Raw genomic sequence first — 15,147 nt, 5'->3', positions numbered from 1 at the left:
ATTGTGTCCCAGCACTGTTAGTTAGATTATAATTGGCATGATTACTATTATAATAAAACTAGTTCTAGGAATGTTACTTGTACTTGTTTGAGAAAAGAAACCATTCTCAATGAACTGATTTCCTTTTTTTCTTTCTGATCTTGTAGTATTATTTTTGAAATCATATTCTTTATTGTATGTGCAACTGGCTTTTGCTGCAATTGAATTGTCTGTCTATGTTTCCAGCTTATGCTCGCAAGTGGTTTTATGCTTTCCTTCTAAGGAATATCTGATCAAGATTCAAGATAGATAGTGATAGTGTAACTATTAGTTTTAATGGCCTCAAAAGATGTTGGTCTTCTTTGGGCATATTAAATGTTTGTTTTGATGTCAATGCTTTTAGTTTCTACTTTCAACTCTTTCTTGATTTGTTTCTAATTGTTCATTCACGAGGTGTTCCCGGTCTTTCTCTGTCCGTCTTACAGTCCGGGAGGAACGAGACCTAGCCCAGGACGAATAGTCATTTGTGGGAATCGAACCCGAATTCTCTCAAAATTTTGCCCCACAAAAAGAGCTCACTCGCCACTTGAACTGCCCATTAGGTTATTACAAACTAAGCCCTGCTTGTACGCTTCATATTCCACCCATTGATCCACCAAAGCAAAGCAAATGTGAATGAAAACAAATGAGTACAATGAGAATGACCTAAAACAATCAATTTCAGTTTGAGCTGTAGTAGAATGACATTACAATGGAATAAAACAACCAAATTCTTCATTTCATATGAAATACATAATAAAACAACCAAATTCTTCATTTCATATGAAATAAATGTCAATTAAGAAAATGACAATGCAGTGGCTTAGCCTATATAAACGCACACATAACACTTACCTTGGTGAGATTTAAACACATACAGCAAGCATTACACATCACATCTCTGTAAATTCAAAGACATACGCACAATGAAAATTACTTTAACTTTACTTATTTTCTGTTTACTGATAACCAAGAGTTACCAACAACAGCCATGGGATGGATTCGGTTTGGCACTAACATGGCCCCCGGGCTATTGTGCTTCAATTGGTGCCAATTGCAAAGTGAGTAAGGTGAAATTTGATTTCACCATCCATGACCTATGTCCGTTTGTCAACTCCGGAGAGAATGCAAACAAATATGTAAACGTAAGAACCCTTTTTATTTAAGTAATAAGTAAGAACATAAAGGAAATTTAATAATTTTCATTAATGATGTCTTGCTTTCTCTCCAATTCATGCATGTAACCTTAAACTTTCTTATTTTAAATTTGACATTAGGCATTAGATTAGTCGTGCAACACGCGTGCGGTACTCGTGCAACACGCGTGCGGTACTCGTGCAACACGCGTGCGGTACTCGTGCAACGTGCGTTATCAATTGATCATAGTTGTTGCACCTGAATTATAACAGAAGAAGAATAAGTAATTAAGAACATAAAGGAAATTAAATAATTTTCATTAAGTCTTGCTAGCTGTTGCAGTTGGATTAAAACAAATTCTAACCTCGATAAGTTTACTTATTTTCTGTTTATTGGTAACCAAGAGTTACCAACAACACCCATCAGTTTGGCACTAACATGGCCCTCAGGCTATTGTGCTTCAATTGGTGCCAATTGCGTAGTGAGTAAGGTAAAATATGATTTCACCCTATGGCCGTTTGTCAACTCCGGAGCAACGCTTGGGCCTGCACAGAATGCAAACAAATATGTCAACGTAAGTATCATTTTTATTTAATATTATTCAGCGATTTTACTTCATCAATATAATACAACTAAACTCACTGCAGATTGGCCTAGTATTGAAGTAACTAAACCTGATTGACCTAGTATTGAAGTAACTAAATCTGATGATGGTTTCTAGGTGGCCTATGGCCGTTTGTCAACTCCGGAGCAACGCTTGGGCCTGCACAGAATGCAAACAAATATGTCAACGTAAGAACCATTTTTATTTAATATTATTCAGGGATTTTACAACAAACAATTAATTCCCGATTAGTATAATATTTTTTTTTGTATAAATATTACATTTTCATCCTGACTCGACCTAGCCTGTCTAGGAACAAGGGTTTGCGGGGTGGTCTCACATAAATTTTTGTCATAACAAAAAGGAAGTGAATCAGCCTAGATTACTTATAGCTGATCAACGCGAACTGAGAAAATTAATAAATAACTCTTACAAGAGTTAAATTTAGAACATTGCGATTATTAAATCAACTATCTCACTAACTCCGGTGGGTTTACCTTCATACTTCAACGCCTTTGATTAAGAAGCATGCGCAATGACGGTTGGTTTTATCTCCCACGGAATGGTCGAATGGCAGGCCAACACCACCGGAAAATTGACTAACTCTATCGAAAAATTAGAGTAACCTTTCGGCCCTCTTTGGATTGCGAATTTCCTTTGAGTACAAGGAGTTGCTTATAAGTGTGCTATATTGCTTGTGTCTTTCTTGAGACCTAGAACCCCTATTTATACAAGATAGGATGAATTTCTACCTTAGGAAACTTCTAAACTACCTTAAGAACTTTTTCCTTATTACATTTTAGGTACTTTCCTAATCTATCTCGACCTTCCTTCCGTACCTCTTGCCTTCCACCGCCAAACTTTTTAGGAAACTTCCATATCGGCCTGTCTCCCTGCCTCTCTTGCACTACCTTTCTTACCTCGGCCTCTTCTAGGTCGGTTCGGTCGGACTCATCCTTTCCTTACTTCTTTAGCCCGACTTTCCTCCATGGTAATTAACTGTTTCAATGAATCTTTTCAATCACTCTCGGTCTAACATCTTCAGCTGCCTTGTCACCTAAGGATCCACCAAGCATATTTATTCCATTATCAAACTCTTCCTTGAATGTGCCCCCACAGAACAGTCCATTGAATGTCCTCCGACTGACCGACTTATCATCGGCCGACCTTCACCATGTCATCTTCCTTTCCTTCGAGTCCTTTCTCCTTTTATCGAGTACCGAGTTTTAGTCTATCCCCATCAATGACTTTACAGAATTTTCCATAAATTCAAAAACTTGTGCCATAAACACTCCTCAATGGAGTCTACTTGTAAGTGTTACATAACTTTGGGGTATAGTGAAATTATTCAGTAGCACAGGACACTGTAAATTTACGTATGGAGAAACGATGCAGAACGGGTCGACCCGCACCGGAAGAGGAGGACTACTCGGAAGAAGGCCAAGAGCATTTCTTCCGGTGTGCCCGTCTCATCTTCCCTTACTTACAACCGTCCGATCTCGCCTCCGTTTCATCAACCTGCAAGGCCTTCCGACGAGTCTCCGACGCCATTACTTCCTTAAGAATCGCCGACGCTTCTAGAAGCTTCGAGAATTCACCCGTCCCTTTCGTCAACGCCGTCGACTCCCAACCCTACGCTTACTTCCTATACACCCCGAATCAAACCCTGCCGATCGCTACCGGAGAAGCTCAGAGCTGGGGAGGTCCGGATGATGGTGCGGGTCGGGTTAAACCCGACCCGTTCTTGTTCCGGGTCGAGGGCGCCCGTGGGTGCGAGTGCCGCCGGAGTTGCGGCGACGGCGAGGGTTTGGGATGCCCGTGTTGGGACTCGGGCGAGTTTCCGGGTCAGGAATGTGGTCCGAGCTGCGGCTGCGGGCCGGAGTGCGGGAACCGGTTGACTCAGAAGGGGGTTTCGTTGGGGCTGAAAATCGTAAAGGATAAGAGAAAAGGTTGGAGCTTGTGCGCTGCGGAGATGATTCCAAAAGGGAAGTTTGTTTGCGAGTATGCAGGTAAAGTGTTTGTTTTATTTCCTAGCAGAAATTTAGATAGTTCATATTATATCTGATTAATGCATATATGTTAAAACACAAATGCAACAATGTTTTATGCTTGAGAATGGCCCATACAATCAAAAGATCACAAGTTTCTTTACTTGGTTCTTGTTGTTATTCACCACATTTTGTCATTTTGCAGCTCCCATAATTTTTGTGTTGAAAGATAACCTAGTGAAAGGTTAAATTGATTTCTCTTTATGTGTAATTTTGCTTGAAAGGTGAAGTTGTGACGACTGAAGAAGCAAGAGCTCGCCTGAAACTGTATGACGAAGCTTCATCCACTGGCCATTTTTCTCATGCTCTTCTGGTTGTGAAGGAGCATCTTCAATCTGGAAATATATGCATAAGGATGAATATTGATGCCACCAACATTGGCAATATTGCACGCTTTATTAACCATTCATGCGATGGTGGGAACCTCTGCACAGTAATAGTGCGGAGTTCTGGAGCCTTGTTACCCCGTGTTTGCTTTTTTGCTTCCAGAGATGTACAAGAAGATGAAGAGCTTAGTTTCAGTTATGGTGATGTTAGGCTTAATCCAAAAGGCTCTCAATGTTTCTGTGGCACCTCTTCATGTTTAGGGTTCTTGCCATCAGAACATACATGAAAATACAAGGGTAGAAATATTAATCATATTTTCATACTTAAGTGAATAAATTGTTTTGACATTTTGTAGTATCTGCAAATGTAGTAAGGGTCTTGAATTACATCTCATAGTTGTATGCCTGTACTATGTAAATGAACAATACCATTGTATTTGATTTTCATTTTTGGCAAATTATGGTATTGTATAGATTTTCATGCCAATCTAACAAATTCTCCTTTTACAATTGCAATTTCTATTTTGTAGCTTAATCTTGATCTTGTTTAATTGCATTCTTTTACTTTGCAAAATCGAAATTAGGTTTTAATTCAATCATAAATTCTAGTGGCTAAGTAGCTAAGCATTGGATTGGTGATATCTTGCATCTTCACTCTAGTCTTGAATTGTTCAAATTGCGGTTGAATTGAGGTTTTGGATGCCTTTGAGGGTCCAATTAACAATTTGAGGGCCCCAATTGTGACCAACTATGTCAAAAGTTTAGGTCACATGCTTAGGTGTGTGCAACTCCTGCCTAAGTAAGTCTCGCTCAATCCTAGAAAGTGGTAAGAAACTTGGATTAACCCCTGACAAATGGTGAGGAACTTGGATTGTTCAACTCTGGATCGTTACAAATGAGTTCAACTCTGGATCGTTACAAATGAGGCCCCAGTATTTATACCCATCCCACCTTCTCAATGGTGGTAGAGATTTACTTAATCCTACAACTCGGATTTACTCTCTAAAATCCTCCAAAATTCTCTATACAAACGGATTCTCTAATGTTCTAGAATAGTCTAGAGGCATGACATAGCACCATGGTTATCTTTTCTTCAATGACAATTTCTTTTATTAAACCCAACCCAAGGGTCTATCCCCACTTGCCCTGTCTTAGAGCCTTGGCGACCGAGGTAAATATCTAGAGCCTTGGCCAACGAGGTAAATTTCAGGATATGCTTTAACAATTTACAAAAATTTCAAGTTCTCTCTGCAACTGCTACTTGGAGGTACTTATTGGCTCAAAAGAAAAAGACCTAGTTAATTGGCTCAAAAGAAGAAGATCAATAGACAATTCCTAGAAAGAAGTCGAACTTGGAACCTGTGTGATTACTAAACCAACTATCTAGAGTTTCCTCTACTTCATTTTCGCTATCTATAAGTTTGCAATAAGTAAGCATTGAAAGAAAACGGTTTGTTCACACAGAAACTCTTAGGAGTGGCCTAATATAATTGGTGACATATAAGCTGAAGATACTGTCTATATATTCTGCAGATCAAATGGTTGTTTTGTACAAAACTGAGAACTATTTGCATTCACCATTTTCATTAGTACAAAGCTCAATCTTCTGAAACAAAGCCATAGCCATTGCTTCCTCAAAAACACCTGTCATGCTATCGAATGGCTATCTGGCGCGAAGGCTGAAAAGGCGAAATGGGAGAGCTATCGCTGCTCTGAGAATCTCCCCTACACGCGTCTTGGACCTGAGCCGCAAACTGCAAATTCCACAACACATCCTCAACCGACGGCCTATCTGCAGGATCCTCGAGCAAACATCTGTAGCAGATCTCCACCATCGTCTTCACTGATTCATCTGAACTCGAATTCTTGACCCTCGGATCAACCACACTCCTTCTCCATGCATCATCGCCCGTGAGGCTTGCTTGCAACTACAAAATTGATGCATGAACAAGCTAAAGCTACTGAAAGAGTTGACTAAGATCATAAAGAGCTCGTGTAAAACTGTTTCGGTTTCTAGAGTACCTGTTCTTTAAGGATCTTCATATCCTTCTTGGTATTTATCCTCCTTCCTGTAATGATTTCTAGTAATATTACACCAAAGTCATACACATCCAGCTTTTCATTGCATCTTTCCCTGCAAAAATGTCACAGTTTATAGATATCAAAGACTTCAATCGCGACAACTTTCATATGCTGGCCAAGTGAAAACCGAAAGAATCAGAAGTATTTATTTATTTTTGGATAATCCGCGGGTGTGAACTAGGTAAACTTCGCCTTGTGACCCTTAGCTAACAAAAGACGACAATGAGATAAACTAGCCTAGGATGTCCATAGTTGACTGACTCAAACTAAGAAGGCCAATAGACCGCTTCTGATGGGAGTCGAAGAATCAGAAGTATTTAGACACAAAAGGATATATTAGGCTCAAAAAAAAAAGACACAAAAGGATATAGGGTTTGATCAACTATGAATAAAATATATGTATATACAAACCTTGCACCATTAAGCTCCTTGGAACCACTGGGAAAATCTTGAAGGCTGGCCTGCAAAGTTGCACAGAGAGTAACGCCAAACTATTAATACAAGGAACCGATATACACAGAAAGAACGAGAGAATTGAGTTGGTGCTTTCACGAGTGTTGATATGTGTGCGTGTGTGTTCAAATTTCCGAAATTTTTTGTTCAAACCTTTCCTGTGCTCTCATCCAGAATGGGTAGGTTAAAGCTGCTAATTTTGGCGACGAGGTTCTGGTCCAACAGAATATCGGTTATCTTCAAATCGTTTGAAAAGACACCAGGAACAATCCCGGTATGCAAGAACTGGATACCCTTTGCTATTCCTATAGCAGCTGAAACACGCTGTGCCCAGTTTAATCTCCGTCTAGAATGCTTGTCTGCGAAGACTTAACTGTCAAACTTTATAACACAGACATAATCTTTATTAACGCATTTCTAATTCAAGCCCCACTGCAGATTTAGGTCATTTAGCTACTAAATATTGGTCACTTGTGAATGTAGAAAAGATTAAACGTCAGACATTATGGTTTTAAATATCGTATAATAGGCAAGAGGATGCAATATAGCTTCATATCTGAACATGTTACCGCATTTGAAAGGTAGGGTGTTGGGACTTCGCCCTTCAAGCTTCTGCCTGACAATTCCCCTAGCCACATGGTGCTGGACTTGGCCCTTCAGGCCTCTGTCCAATAGAACAGTATGTAAATCCAGAGTACAGAGACTAGATATTATTGTTAAATTACCAGATATCCAGCTCCTCAGGGTGCCATTTGGTACATATTCGAAGACGAGAAATATTCTGCTGACACTCGAATCATCCAAGTAACACTCGAAGCAGTGCCCGAGCGCACTAACCAGGTGTTGATGTCTGAGTTTCGATATAAACTCGATTTGATGCATAAAATTTTGAATGCTATTGCTTCGTTTCAGTTTCAGGCATCTAATAGCAACATACGAACCATCTCTCAGCCGGCCTCTGTATATCTGAGTGCATAAAAAAAGGTCAATTCGGCCCTCGTCTAAGCATTTCGTATGGCTATATTAATTAAGTTACCGTACATTATTCAGGAAAAATTGCAATCTTGAACTGCCATACCTGACTGGTAGATCCTTCCCCGACAAAAGTTGATGTATCAAAATTGTTTGTTGCCTCTTCAAGCTCTTCCAATGAAAAGGTTCGATAAGATGGAACGCTAAGTGACCCTAACTTCATTGCTTGAGTAATATACCCTATAGACATGGTGAAAAACCCAGCTATCACTTAGTTGCACAAAAGAACTTTAAAGAAGGGGGCAACCCCCAACGAAGTTGCTTAGGCTGTTGACTTGATAATCACAACGTTACAAATTCAACTCTCAGTAGGAGCGGCCTATTGGCCTTCTCGGTTTGAATCGATCAGCTATTAGCAACCAAGGCTGATTACGCCCTTTGCTGACTGGCTAGGGCTACAAGGCAGGATTTACCCAATCCACACCCTTGGCTGTGGGTTTCCCTTGTCACTCAAAATAAAACAAACAAAGAAACAATAAACCGAGTAGCATATTCTGTAGTCATGGCTAAACATACAGACCGAAAGGGCAAGAAGAACCTTACTTGCATCTGAGAACAACTTTGAGGTGTATGCAGTTGATGCACTTTCCATTATTAATCTCGTGGGGGTTTTCCGGACAGTCTTCTTTGCACGAAAACTTCCGACAACTAAAAAGGCCACAGCAAGTAGTATGGCACCTCCAATAACGCTCCCGCATATGCTCAAGGCAAGAATTGCTTTAGAACCCATCTTTTTACGATGATGGCGAGGTATAATTCCCACAGCTAAAGCTTCATTCCTACAGAAGGAGACTGGATGTTGATTTTTGTCTCCAGTTTCTAGACAGTTTCCGGTATAAAGCACAACTTTGGTCTTGGAACCGCTATGAAGGCAACTAGGCAATCTCCCCGACAACAGATTAGCAGACAGATCCACGAAATTTAGTGCAGAATTGCAGGGCAGATTTTCGAAAAGCATTCCTGTGAGTTTGTTTTCTGCAATACTTAGATAACTGATTAATGGAAGAGATAGTAATGATGATGGAAATGGCCCGATAAGTCCATTGGAAGAAACATCGAGGTGTTCGAGCTGATGACAGGATTGAACATTCTCGGGAATGCTAGAAGTGAACCTGTTCCTCCTAAGCACGAGGCTTACGATTTTGCTGCCAAAGAGTGGAAACTTGGGTCCGAAAGAGTTGTCTTCCAAGTCGAGGACTTGAAGGTTTTCCAGATTGCTAAGATCAGGAACATTGCCTGTAAAATTGTTCCTTGACAGTGCAAGAATCCGAAGATTTTGCAAATCCCCGAGTGTGTCTGGCAGGGGGCCTCTGAAAGAATTGTTTTTCACACTCAAAACCGCCAAATCTGAGAGCAAACCGAGGCCATCGGGGAGCCTGCCAGTGAACTTATTTCCATCGAGTATAAGTGTTTGGAGGTTAATCAATGATGAGATTTCTCGGGGAATGGCGTTGTGGAAGAAATTGGAGCTCAGGTCAAGTATCTCGAGCCCTGATAATCTCGAAATTTTTCCAGGCAATGGCCCCCATAAACCAAGAGACACTAATTTGAGGACCTTCAAGCTCGGGAGCTTAACAAGGCTACTAACAAAGGCATCAATGGAGAAGTTTTCGGGCAATTGAGGAGTACCCTTCTCACTGATTATATGCAACTGAGTTATGCTTCCTTCATAGCAGACAACCGTAACAGAAGAACTCGTTTCAGCATTGCAGAAATCCGTTTCGTTATTCCAGCTCCTCAAGGAAGCCGGGGAGTTAAGAAGCTCTCGAACCCTCAAAAGTGTTCGAACTTCAAAGGATTGTGCTTGTTCGGAATACCCAACCAAGGATGACCAAACAAGTAAAACTATAACAACTTCCCTAAGGCCAAAACTTATCCCCATTGCCAAAAACTACAGAAACACGTTATCTGGGGATCAAAGCCGGAAATATATACAGATAAATCAAAACAACTTCACGAACTCGAGCTTCAGAGCTGGGAGATTCTCATTCCTTGAGGCCTGTTTCAGTAGGCCAATACTTTTTAAACTCTTCACCATACTCATCATTTAAAGAAACACAATAAAACAAAAGATACAAAAATGAACTTTGAGAAATCTTATGCTTTCTGCCAAGAAAATTGGGCAGAATTTTTTAAAAAAAAAAATTCAAGAAAGAGCAAAATTTCAAGAATCGTGCTTAAAACAAGAAAAAAATGCAGCCATTATCCATATAACTATCAGAAATATAATAAGTTCTGGAAATTGAAAGCTCACCTCTATCTGCCAGAGAAATCAGCCAATTCAAGTTTCTTGAGAAAATCCTCTGAAAAATAGAGCAAAATTAGGCTGAAATTAAAACAAGGTAGCAATATCAGAAACCCTCATTTAGGTGAACACCCAAACATCCAAACCTTAAGAACAGCAAATAACTTCAAATGCAAACCTCACCAAACAGACCAACAACTGCTACCACTCACACACACTTCACATTCTATGCTTAGTATGACAAGACATTATTGATTGGTATTTAGAGTCAAGAAAGGTTGTACCTTTGGCTCAAGAAATACAGTGTTCTGATGATTATTGCAAAACCAGAATGCAGATGGGGCCAAAGCCAAGAAGATTATGCAGAACCCACACACTGACCTCCCCACTGCAGCCTGCCTCTTTCCACACTTTAACCGCCATTAACACATCAGAAACCGACAGACAACCTTTGTGTTCTTTCCCCACTTCCTTAATTAAAAAACAAAAATGTAACTTAGTGAAGCTGATGCTAAAGTGCACAATGGGTTTCACAGTTGGATTAAACTCAAGAAAAAGGAAAAGATATCTGGTGGTGCTAAAGTGATCAACCACCTGAACTAAAGTCAACAATTCGGTGACAGAATAAGGTTAGATTCTTATCAAGTTAAAATCTTCTCGACTAAACTCTTTAAATTGACAAAAGTACAGAAATGGAACGTAGACAATAAGAACTGTTTAATAACTAGTAATTTACTTTCTTCAGTGACTCTTAAACCAGCATTCTAGACACTTAAGATAAGTGAACTTTTTTTTTTAAAGAAAAAAAAGGTAAAGATGAAGATTACAACTACCCTTTATTCCCTCCTCTTTGTGCGTGCCTCTTAGTGGACATACAATCTTTTTCTTTTCCTTCTTTGTACTAATCATTCCTAATTAGACACCCTTTTCTTTTCTTTTATGTTCTTTTCTTTCTTTTCCTTTTTGAACCATGTGGCTTGGAGCTACTGGCTTTATGCACACTTTGTGTAGTGATATCACTGTACATATGTAGAAGATGATGTAAAGGAATTAAATGGCAATGCAGATTGGAGAAGATGAAATAGGATTGAGTTTTAAAGTTTTAATTTGTATATTAATGTATGTAAAAATAGCTTACGGTATGCAATATATTATAGGATAAAGGCTAATAAAGTTCTTTGCATAATAGTTTTTCATGTTATCTCTACATAATTCATTTTCAGTTGCATGAAATATATCATATATAAATATATTCAAGTATCATTTGATCTTATGTAAGATTTTTTGAGACATGTAATATGTTAGATAGTATAATCAATTAATATTAATAAAAAAAACATGTTTTTCTACATGCATGCAATCTTCATCTATAGAAATGAGAGCAACATGAGTGTATATAAATATATTCAAGTATCTTGTAAAGAATCATTAGTGTTTCAAAAAAAAAAAAATTGGTATGTCCTCTACTCAAGAGAGTAATATTTTTTGGTCAATCACTCAATTTCATATTTTAATATTATTAATGGTGATATACATAGCATTATACGACTATGCATTTCGACCTAGTATGACCCCTTATGTGCGCTTTCGATCTATCAGGTTAGGGGCCGGTATGCCTAACTAGTGACTAAGGTTTAATTTTAGCCTCCAAAACATCTATTTAGTCGTCGCTTCAGCCTAAGTCACATAGGAGTCAACACTTGTCGGGACAAATAAACCTGGCCAACCATTGCTCAAGTGTCACGCCATATGTGTCGATGCGATCTGAGCATGTGCTCACTTCTGTGGTGCTATAAACCCAAGTCTCCACTCCTTAAAACAGACATTTGGACCTAATACCCTAATATACTTTTCGACCTTAATTAGACAGAGACATATCCGAACTCACTTGTGCTAAAACCCATCATTTATACAATTACTCTCATTTCATTCATTTTATCTACAATCTTACACACACATAACCCCACATAGTGTGTAGTTTATACTCTATAAACCATTTACGCTATCAATTATTTTGACATGAGATTACTAAATACTAACATTTTAAATTTTATTACATTGAATTATACGCTGTCACGTCAACTTCAATTGAATTATTACAAATATAATGTTCATCTCCACTAAAGTTGATAACTTTGTGAAATACTCTGTATCCAACTAGGCCTTGTGCCCACATGCATGGCCACATGGATTGCTGACAAGAAACCACTTCGTTTTCTCTCCGTTTTCCTTTTTTTTTTTTTCCATAATTAATACTTCCTATATCTCATTTTAGTATTTATGGATCAAATCAATTCTTTATTCTTCGTTTATTCTTAATGTTTTAAAATTATTTTTATATTTAATTTTATGTATTATAATAGTACTTTTAATATAGTTTTTAAATATATAAATTGTATATACTAATGCTAAACTTAACAATGAATAATCAAATTAAAAATAATTTTTATCATATCTCATTAACCGAACCAGACACATAAATAGGATTGAGGGAGTATTAAACAATGCCGCACATAATGCTATATATTTAGTGGATACATTATTGAAATACAACTCACACTAACTCAAAATAAGTTTATATATATATAATATTGAAAACTTGTTTTGAACCATTAATTGCAGGTATAATTTGGGATTTCAAATTTATATATTTAGTGGATAGTGTAGTTTTTTACTTTGATAAAACTACTATATATAATAAAAGAACATAATTATATTTGAAGTATAAAGTACAACAAATAAAGATATTATCACATGTATAAACACTCGTATTCATTAAGTATGTCGAAAAGAAAAAGAGATTTTAAAAGGATAGATTACTGTACTGATGTGTTGCTTTCTGATGAGGGCAGCTTTGGCTTTTTGGTCTAAATATTAAATCCCCACTTTTTTTTTTTTTCTTTTACATACTATATTAATATTTGTATTTCATAGAATGAAACTAAAACGTCATTTCTTCATTTGTTTAGCTATGTCAAAATTTTTTAGTATGATCATAAATAGGGTGTTATGTTTATATATATATATATATATATATATATATATATATATATATATATATATATATATATATGATGGGGTCATTTATCCATTTTACATGTATTGTTTACTATTTATTGGTAAAATTAATTATTTATTCTTTGTTTATTTTCTTTAATATACTCTTATTATTTTTAAATTTTTTTTTTATTTAATACTCCCTAACATTTTAATGTAATTTCTAAATATATAATTTTTAACATACTAAAATGAATTTAATGAAAAATTAAATTGTAAATAATTTTAATTAATTTTTTAAACTTAACTTGATATATGAAATGGGATGAAGTGAATATAATTCATATAAAAAAGTATTAAAAATTACGAGTCATGAAATACCTTGGGAATAGTAGGAACCAACTTTTCCATAAATGAAATATGATTGAGCATACATGCATTAGTGGTGGACCTTTTAAATGATTTATAGAGGAAGAGTTTAGGGAACATGAGATACCACTTGCTTAGCTACCGTACACCTACATTATATTATTATAATTTATATGTGTTTGTGTCATTTCCCAGTACTTTTTATACTATTGGTCTGCATGCTTTCATATCTCAGCTCTAATATATCCACATTCCAACTTATATTTTTGGTTGGAAGCTTGAACAGTGTAGCTGGTAAGAATCTCCCTTTAAAAAAAAAAAAATTATATTATTATTATTATTATTATTAATGATTATGACTATGATGTTATATAAACGACAATTATTATTTTTGCTCTCTTTGTTTCTTATCGGGTCAAAAGAAAGAGATCAACCTCTATTTTTTGTTGGTCTCTAGTCTAAAGATAAAGAGGTTCCTTTTTATTCGAACAATCAACAAATTTGTTAGCTCATATTTTTATTAAATCTATTGACTCTCACTCTAGGTTTGGAAAGTGATATTATACACGCACCATGCATCTTCTTGTATTAATGACATTATTATTTGATTTATTTTTATGTAATTAAGTTTTTTGTTAGAGCAACCTCAAAACGTCGGGATTTTTGGGAAGGTTTTTTCAAAAGAAAAAATTGAAAGGGGTTTGTCGACGGATGACGGTGGAGTTTTTTGCTAATTTTTTCTCACAAATATCAATTTTTTGAGACCCATTGAATTGAAAAATAGAAAAGGTTGACGGCAGCTTAAATGTATTTTTTTAAAAACTGTCAAAATTTTAATTTTTTCTATTTTTTCTCCTTTTATCTTCTCCTTCATTCCTCCTTGAAACTTAAAAAACTATTACATTGATCAGGTTGCTCTAATGGGATGGCTCTTGAAAATCTTTTAAATTAACAAATAAATAAAAGATAAACAGCCCATTCAAATGTGATGAGTGATGAGTAAAGAAGGATTGAAAAGACAGATCATAGTCAACGACAAGGAGATTAGATATTCGCATTTTCCGAGGTACGTAAATAGCAGCGTATGTATGTATGTATAGTAGTGAGAGCGTACTTGAAATGTCACATCGGAACTTGGGCGGCCGGTCCCACCGCTCCACCGACACCAACTGGCCGGACGTCGTGATAGTGAAACAGGAAAGTGATGGCAGATAAGATTTCCCACTTTCTTTTTTAGCTTCATTTAATGACCAACTTATTAAACCAATATGCTTTTCTCTTTTATTTTTTCCTTTACCTTTATGCAAGGTAATGTAATACTCCTAGTTATTACACGGTTTAGTTCGCATAAAATATTTACAAGTTGTTTGGTTGACATAAATTGTATTCTAATTTCATCATACTGTTTTGTCCACGCTAATTACATTGTTTGGTTAAGATTATTGTAATTTTATCATTTTGTTAAATTATAATTCACGGTATTTGATATCCTTTATGAATTACAATTTGGTGGTGTGGAAAAGAAAAAAAAAAGTATAGTGTTAAAAATTGTAGTTAAATTTGGCAATAATTATAATAATGTCACCATATTTTTTTAAGTTTGTAATAATTATAAAATCACCATATTAAAAAAATTGATATGACTCGTTCAATTTTTATATATGTAAGATTGAGATTAAATTTCTTAGTTTTATCATGAAGGTTAAATCCAGATGGTAGGGTATTGACTCTTTAGGCTATAACTGATTGAGAAAGTATATTGAACAGATATTATATTGCAATAGAGTTGATAGTACTATATATATATAGAGAGAGAGAGAGAGAGGGCGGGGGGGG

The 15,147-nt window shown here is 36.5% G+C and overlaps 2 protein-coding genes across 8 annotated transcripts; one reads left to right on the top strand and one right to left on the bottom strand.

Moving 5' to 3' along the window:
* The first annotated feature begins 3,077 nt into the window (after positions 1 to 3,077).
* On the top strand, positions 3,078 to 4,620 carry LOC116007101 (histone-lysine N-methyltransferase SUVR3). 2 transcript variants are annotated; one of them, XM_031247688.1, is made up of 2 exons: positions 3,078 to 3,768; positions 4,038 to 4,620. In XM_031247688.1, exons 1-2 carry the CDS (start codon positions 3,138 to 3,140, stop codon positions 4,418 to 4,420), a joined length of 1,014 nt encoding a protein of 337 aa, XP_031103548.1. In that variant the 5' UTR covers positions 3,078 to 3,137; the 3' UTR covers positions 4,421 to 4,620. The 2 variants fall into 2 exon arrangements, with proteins under 2 accessions (XP_031103548.1, XP_031103547.1); XM_031247687.1 differs by having other exon boundaries at positions 4,032 to 4,620.
* Positions 4,621 to 5,610: 990 nt separating this feature from the next.
* Positions 5,611 to 10,400, bottom strand: LOC116007514 (probable inactive leucine-rich repeat receptor-like protein kinase At3g03770). Of its 6 annotated transcripts, none has more exons than XM_031248216.1 (9): positions 10,230 to 10,400; positions 9,955 to 10,026; positions 8,244 to 9,699; positions 7,747 to 7,880; positions 7,394 to 7,634; positions 6,822 to 7,027; positions 6,627 to 6,676; positions 6,156 to 6,267; positions 5,611 to 6,061 (listed from the first exon to the last, which is right to left on the bottom strand). In XM_031248216.1, the coding sequence occupies exons 3-9, from the start codon at positions 9,580 to 9,582 to the stop codon at positions 5,786 to 5,788; spliced, it is 2,358 nt and encodes a 785-aa protein (XP_031104076.1). In that variant the 5' UTR covers positions 9,583 to 9,699; positions 9,955 to 10,026; positions 10,230 to 10,400; the 3' UTR covers positions 5,611 to 5,785. The 6 variants fall into 6 exon arrangements, with proteins under 6 accessions (XP_031104076.1, XP_031104080.1, XP_031104078.1 ...); XM_031248220.1 differs by having other exon boundaries at positions 9,955 to 10,003; XM_031248218.1 differs by lacking the exon at positions 10,230 to 10,400 and adding an exon at positions 10,124 to 10,164.
* Between the last annotated feature and the right edge of the window lie 4,747 nt (positions 10,401 to 15,147).

The sequence above is a fragment of the Ipomoea triloba genome, chromosome 15 (assembly GCF_003576645.1).
Source record: "Ipomoea triloba cultivar NCNSP0323 chromosome 15, ASM357664v1".
Lineage (NCBI taxonomy): Eukaryota > Viridiplantae > Streptophyta > Magnoliopsida > Solanales > Convolvulaceae > Ipomoea > Ipomoea triloba.
This window is presented reverse-complemented; position numbering and strand designations above follow the sequence as displayed.

Coding starts and splice junctions, on each gene's coding strand:
- LOC116007101 (XM_031247687.1), top strand. CDS start 3,138: ATGGAGAAACGATGCAGAACGGGTCGACCCGCACCGGAAGAGGAGGAC. Junction 3,769..4,031: donor GTTTGTTTGCGAGTATGCAG/GTAAAGTGTTTG, acceptor TTTGCTTGAAAG/GTGAAGTTGTGACGACTGAA.
- LOC116007514 (XM_031248216.1), bottom strand. CDS start 9,582: ATGGGGATAAGTTTTGGCCTTAGGGAAGTTGTTATAGTTTTACTTGTT. Junction 7,881..8,243: donor AAAGTTGTTCTCAGATGCAA/GTAAGGTTCTTC, acceptor CCATGTCTATAG/GGTATATTACTCAAGCAATG. Junction 6,677..6,821: donor TGGATGAGAGCACAGGAAAG/GTTTGAACAAAA, acceptor GCAACTTTGCAG/GCCAGCCTTCAAGATTTTCC.